This window comes from Nannospalax galili, unplaced genomic scaffold (assembly GCF_000622305.1).
Source record: "Nannospalax galili isolate Female #2095 unplaced genomic scaffold, S.galili_v1.0 scaffold1488, whole genome shotgun sequence".
Taxonomy (NCBI): domain Eukaryota; kingdom Metazoa; phylum Chordata; class Mammalia; order Rodentia; family Spalacidae; genus Nannospalax; species Nannospalax galili.
In genome coordinates this window covers 895,788-902,533 of record NW_008358859.1, presented here as the reverse complement: position 1 = coordinate 902,533, position 6,746 = coordinate 895,788, and the positions used below count along the sequence as shown (strand labels likewise).

At 51.3% G+C, this 6,746-nt stretch overlaps 1 protein-coding gene across 1 annotated transcript in view; it reads left to right on the top strand.

Annotated features, from left to right (window-relative positions):
• Acot7 (acyl-CoA thioesterase 7) overlaps positions 1–6,746 on the top strand; it is a 128,340-nt gene that overhangs the window by 43,927 nt on the left and 77,667 nt on the right. The window contains exon 2 of the mRNA XM_008822411.2: positions 3,112–3,229. Within this exon, the coding sequence (XP_008820633.1) occupies positions 3,112–3,229 (118 nt within the window). The remainder of the gene's footprint in view (positions 1–3,111; positions 3,230–6,746) is intronic.

The following is a 6,746-nucleotide window of genomic DNA, read 5'->3' as shown; positions in this document are numbered from 1 at the left end:
CATGTTTGTTGCTGCTCTTTTCACAATAGCTAAGAGATGGAAGCAACCTAAGTGTCCCTCAACTGACGAGTGGTTAACAAAAATGTGGTATATTTACACAATGGAGTTCTGTTCAGCAGTAAAGAAAGGTGAAATAATGAAATTCGCAGGTAAATGGATGGATCTAGAAACTGTTATACTAAGTGAAGTAACATAGACTCAGAAAAACAAATGACATATGTTCTCCCTCCTATGTGGCTCCTAGCACCAACTCCTTTAAAATTCCAGGTCCTTTTAATAAGATGATGCTATACAGCAGTCCCTTCTGCATGAAGTAACTACCATCATCACAACTTCAGCTGAGACTTATTTCTAAACATAGTCACAATTGGGCTTGTTGATGGTTGTGCTCATTCATTAAAGGAGGGCCAAGCAGGGTCACTGGACCCTCACCTGAGTATCCAGCCACTCTTCCAAGCCAACTAGTCCAGCCTTGGAAGAAAGGAAAATGAGGAAGAACCCAATAAGTAAAAAGACCCCAAAGAAATATAACCAGTTTCTTGGCTAAAAGTCAAAATGTCCTTGGGCCTGTTAGCAACACACTCTGTTCCAAGGCCAAAAACATCTAAAGTATTTGGGAGCTTGTATCTAATCCTTAGAAGCTTTTAGGGTTACCTCTTCAGAGGGGGAATGTTGGAGGGGAGGGAGTGGGCATGGATTTGATCAAAACACCTTATATGCATGTATGAAATTCTCAAAATTTTTGTAAAAATTAAAAAAATAAATAAAAAACAAACCAAAACAAAAAACCAGCTTCTCCCCTTACTGGCATAAGCTAGAATCCTTTAGAACTTCCTTCATACATACAATGGACTTGGTCGTGGTTGCCTCCCGCCCACTTCTGTGGCTCTCCCTTCATGCTCGAGCGATGGTGGGGTCACCATGTGCTGCCACTCTGGTGGCCCCTCACCCTGGCACCAGGCAGGCCTGGTTGTCAGAGCCACATTTCACTTGGCAAAGGGATGGCTTTGAGGTAGGTGGCAGTGATAGAGTGCTTGTTGTGTGAGTGAGTGTCCATTTGCTCTGGAAAATGGTATTTTCTGGCTCTTTCTTGGAGCTACTAGCCATGTTGCCCGAGTACTTAAAGAAGAGAGAAACATTGGCTGACATGTGCTGGGTACCTGCTGTGTGTGGACACCTCACTGGGCGAAGGTGCCCTGTGCATTCCTGGTTTGTCACCTTCCTGTAGGGAGCTGAGGCAGCACTGCTGTGATGTCAGGGTCACAGGTGAAGGGAAGGCTTGAGTTTGGCAGTGTGCCCTGTGGATACACAGCTGGTCAGAGCTGGGGCAGGGCCCCTTATTCGGTCTAACAGCTGCTGTAGGAGGACTTGGCAGGCGCCAGACCTGAGGGAACTGGGCTGGGACCCCATACCAATGGGCAGGGCTAGAAGGGACTAGGTGAGCCACAGTTGGCAGCAGACCCATAGGCTTTCGCTCTGAGGGTGAGTGTTGTTAGCCAGGTGGTGTCTAGGAAGGTGCCAGGCTCTGCTGAGATGGGGCACTGAAGGTGCTGGCTGAATTCTAGAGCGTTCCTGCAGCCTCAGGAACCCTCTATAGCAGGGCTTCCCTCTGGGGAAATAAGGCAACGTTTCCGATGCCATTTAGGGGTGCAGGGGCAGGTGCGCTCTCTGCGTCTTGGGGAATGCCAGCAGAGCCGTCAAATCAGGGTCATTTTTCACTTTTTTATTTGTTTTGGTCTTTGAGACAAGGTTTTCCTGTAGCCTCAGCTGGCCTGTTACCCACTATCTGGACCAGGCTGATCTGAATCTCACAGAGCTCCACCTCCCAATGGTATGCACCGCCACACCCAGCAGGAGGGGAGCTTTAGAGTTAGAGCAGGGAAGCCCACAGGGTTAATTAGGGCATTTAAAGGCCTGCTAAGGCTCAGGCCAGCATCCCCCCAAAAAAAGAGAGACTCAGAAGTAGTAGTTGACTTTTCTGAGGAAACCACCACCGTGGGCAGACCCAGCAGAACCTCATGGTGGCTGGTAGGGGCTGCACTAGGAAGTGGGAATTCTCGGAAGGAAAAGTGCATTATTTTAAGGTTACCTGCCTGCCTAGGTAGGGGTGGTCCCCTAGCCAGGTCCCTGACCTGCCCCACTTGATTAATCCTTAAGGGGAGACAAGGGCATGTCTCCATATTGAGGTAGAGCCCATGTTCACTCTCTCTGACCCGGAAAGCTCCCAGCTCTTAACTCTGGGCCCTGTGTGCCACCTTGGGCTGCCTGGGGATCTCCCCACTACATGGCAGGCCAGAGCCAGTTGATGTGTGCTGATAGAGCCTAGAGGTCTTGAAGCTGTGACCTGTGCCTAATTTTCAGAACAGCTTCAATGACCCAGCTTCTTTGGGCCTCCTGACAGAGTGCTGGTCCTGGGATTAGCTCCTGGGGTCTCTGTCTGACGGGGTGCTGGTCCTGGGATTAGCTCCTGGGGTCTCTTGTCTGACGGGGTGCTGGTCCTGGGATTAGCTCCTGGAGTCTCTGTCTGACAGGGTGCTGGTCCTGGGATTAGCTCCTGGGGTCTCTGTCTGATGGGGTGCTGGTCCTGGGATTAGCTCCTGGAGTCTCTGTCTGACAGGGTGCTGGTCCTGGGATTAGCTCCTGGGCTCTCTGTCTGACAGTGCTGGTCCCTGGATTAGCTCCTGGGCTCTCTGTCTGACGGGGTGCTGGTCCTGGATTAGCTCCTGGGGCCTCTGTCTCCTGTTCTTATGCACTCAGCTGTCGTTGGAGAGACCTGGCCCTGAAGAACCTGCCACATACTCTCTGGGAACTCCAGCAGCTGAGCCATCTCCTTGCCTAGTGGCCTTGGGGAAGTCATTGCTATCAGCCCTTCTAGCCAGGGTAGACTTCTACAGACAGGCAGGTACCATGACCTTGAGGGGAAGGTCCTCTGGAAAGAGGACTGTATAGCCCTTTTGGGATATGCCAGATTAACCCTGGTGGACTCATTGGGACAGAGCCCAGATGGGTGGAAAGGTCTTGTCCTTCCTCTGGAAGCCTGCTCCAGTCCTTGCGGGTCATTGCTGTAGTTCCCCTCAAAGAGACTCATCTCACTTTTCTCTCCTGCCATAGGATCATGCGGCCAGATGATGCCAACGTGGCCGGCAATGTCCATGGAGGAACCATCCTGAAGATGATTGAGGAGGCAGGTGCCATCATTAGCACCCGGCATTGCAACAGCCAGAACGGGGTAAGTGCCCGGGCCCTCGTCAGCTGGGCTAGGATTGCATATAAGACCTGAGTCTCCCCAGGGCCACAACAGTGTGGGTCAGGAAAGGAATTCACATGAAGCCTAACGTGGCCGGCAATGTCCATGGAGGAACCATCCTGAAGATGATTGAGGAGGCAGGTGCCATCATTAGCACCCGGCATTGCAACAGCCAGAACGGGGTAAGTGCCCGGGCCCTCGTCAGCTGGGCTAGGATTGCATATAAGACCTGAGTCTCCCCAGGGCCACAACAGTGTGGGTCAGGAAAGGAATTCACATGAAGCCTGGGTCTGCAGCCCTCCCTTGCCTTGCCCATCAGGCCTCGGATGATCCTCTGGGGGCTATGGCACAGTCACCCCTGCTTGGGGCCCCTAGGGGTAAGGTTTGGCTTTGGCCTAAGAGAGGAGGGTGGGAAACCAGCTGCTAGCCAGCTGAAGGACCGCTCGTCACATTCTACTCTGGATCCCTAGGAGCCCTGGCCTGCACAGGGACACATCTTCAGCCCCGTTAGCCTGCTTGAGGTCGGAAACACTCCATGCGTGTGTGGGGTCGTAGTTTATCACGATGTATAAGAGCTGACGTGGGAGTCGACCAGCCCTGGGCCTAGCTCATTTCTGCCCGAGTGAACTCTGGTGGCTGTGGACAAAGGGCTAAGGCTTTCTGTGCCTCAGCGCTGTGAAGTGAGTCTGAGTCTGAAACCCAGAAGGCCCTGCATATTGCTGGGGCCTGGTGCATACCTGGAGGTGTGTGGCAGGAAGTGGCCCCACAGACTGGGCAGGACGAGCAGAGCAGGCAGGTTCTCTGGCTTTAGAACTCAGTGCCTCTTCAGGCTGTCGTCTTCTGACAGCCCTGAGGGACCTGACATTTTCTTTGAAGTCCAGCCAGGGGGAGAGGGAAAGTGCTCTGTCTGGGCAGCTGTGTGCTGTGGCAAGCCCAGAGGGCTCCCTGCAGGGACTGCAGTGCACAGCCTCTGCTGGCTGTGGGTCTCAGCCAGTGCCCTGTGTGCTTCTCTGGGCAGAGCAGAGACAGATCCCAGCCCATTTAGAGAGAGTAGGTGGATAGCCGGGGCCCCACTGTGGGCAGATGTGAGCACAGGCTCCATCAGTGAGGTCAGAGAACCCAGAAGAGGCACCCTTACTTCCGACTCGGCCAAGCCGGCAAGCTAGAGCAAGGGGCATGCTGGCCTGGCCATGCGGGTGGCTGTAGCAGAACATGGCTGTGTCCCATGTCGCACTCTTTCTTTTCTTTTTTAATATTTTATTTATTATTTTTATTTTATGTGTATGCTTGTATTGCCTGCATGTAGGTAAGTGCACCCATGTCATGCAATGCCCACGGAAGACAGAAGAGGCTGTCAGATCCCCTGGAACTGGAGTTACGGACAGTTGTTAGCTGCCATATGGGTGCTGGGATTCAAACCTGGGTCTTCTGTAAAAACAACCAGCGTTCTTAACTGCTGAGCCATCTCTCTAGCCCGAATGTCTTTTTTTTTTTTTTTTTCCGGTCTTTTTGAGGCAGGGTCTCCCTGTAGCCCCAACTGTGTCCTGGAACTCACTATGTAGACCAGGCTGGCCTCAAGCTCACAGAGATCCACCTGCCTCTGCCTCCCGGAGTGCTGGGATTAAAGGCGTGTGCCACCACGCCCAGCCTTGAATGTCTTTTAAATTAATTAATTATTTGTGTGTGGGAGGGTATGCATATGAGTGTGTGCCTGGACATGTGTGGAGGTGAGAGGACAGCTTGCAGGAGTGGACCCTTTTTCTACCATGTGGACTCTGGGGGTTGAACTCGGGTCGTCAGGCTTCTTGGCAAGTTTCTTTACTGGCTGAGCCATCTCCCTGGCCTGAATTTGAACTTCTAAGTCTCCTGCCTCTACCTTCTAAGTGTTGGAATTATCAGCATATGCAATCCCATGCCTGGTTTATGGGGTGCTGAGGATTGAACCGAGGGCCTGTGCATGCTAGGTAAACACCCTACCAATTCAGCTATATCCCCAGCCCCACTGGCTTTCACATGAATGATAAGAAAATAAAACAACCTGACAGCTAGTCTCAAGGAAGATCAAACCAGCCACAGCAGTTCCTTAAGCCAAAGCCTCGTCTGGAGCAGGCCCTGACCCTTCAGTTCTGTGACAGCCGGAGAGCTGAGGCAGGTGAAGCAGCTGCGAAAGACCAATTTGAGGCTGGCTGTGAAGTTGAAGGAAAGACGGCGGCTCCATGATGTACACAGTGTGCAGGTGAAGCAACAGGTGCTGATGTGGAGCTGCAGTGAGTAACCCAGAGGATCTCTAAGAGATCTCTGGCAATGAGCTTCCACCCAGCGGCAGGTTTATGGTGTGGATGAAATCACCTTCCACTGGGAGATGCTGTCTGAGACTGTCAGAGCCGGAGAGGAAAAGCCAGCGCCTGGCTAAAAGCATCACAGCACAGGCAGCTTCTCCTGAGGGAACTGGTGACTTTAAGCTAGTTCTCACCCATTCTGGAAGCCTAGGGCCCTTGGAGTTAGCACACTAAGTCCACTCTGCCTGTGCTCTGTGAATGGAACAGCAGACCCCAGGTGGCCATACATCTCTTTCTTGAATGGCTTAGCAAATACTTTAAAAAATATTTTATTATTTTTATTTGTATGCGTGTATTACCTGCACGTAAGTGAGTGCACCCATTAAAAAATATTTTATTATTTTTATTTTATGTGTATGCGTGTATTACCTGCACGTAAGTGAGTGCACCTGTGTAGTGCAATGCCGCAGAGGTCAGATCAGAGAGCTTTGGATTCCCCTGGAACTGGAGTGGGTGCTGGGAATTGAACCGGGGTCCTCTGCAAGAGCATTCAGTGCTCTTAACTGCTGAGCCATCTCTCCAGCCCCAGCAAATACTTTTTTAAAAAGTTTTTTTTTCGTGTGTGTTTTTGAGACAGGCTCTCCTTATAGCCCCACCTGGCCTAGATCTTGCTATGAAGACCAGGCTGGCCTGCCTCTGCCTCCCAAGTGCTGGGATTAAAGGCGTGTGCCACCATGTGTGCCACCATTTATTTTATGTGTATGTGTTTTGCCTGCATATGTGTAAGTGTACACTTGTGCAATGGCTGCAGAGGTCAGAAGAAGGCGTTGGATTCCCGGGAACTGGAATTATGGACAGTTGTTAGCTGCTATGTGGGTGCTGGGAATTGAACACAGGTCCTCTGCAGGAGCAGCCAGTGCTCTTAGCTGCTGAGCCGTTTCTGTAGCCCCGGCTTAGCGAATAGTTTAAGCCCACCATTGAGACCTGCTGCTCTGAGAAAAAGATTTCTTTTAAGATCCTACTTCTCTTAGGGCTGGAGAGATGCTCAGCAACAGTTAAGAGCACTGGCTGCTCTTGCAGAGGATCCAGGCTTGATTCCCAGCACCTACATGGCAGCTAGTAATTGTCTATAACTTCAGTTCCAGGGTATCCAACACCCTCTTCTGACCTCCGTGGACACTGCACAACACTGGTGTACTTTAAAAAAAATTTTTTTTAAA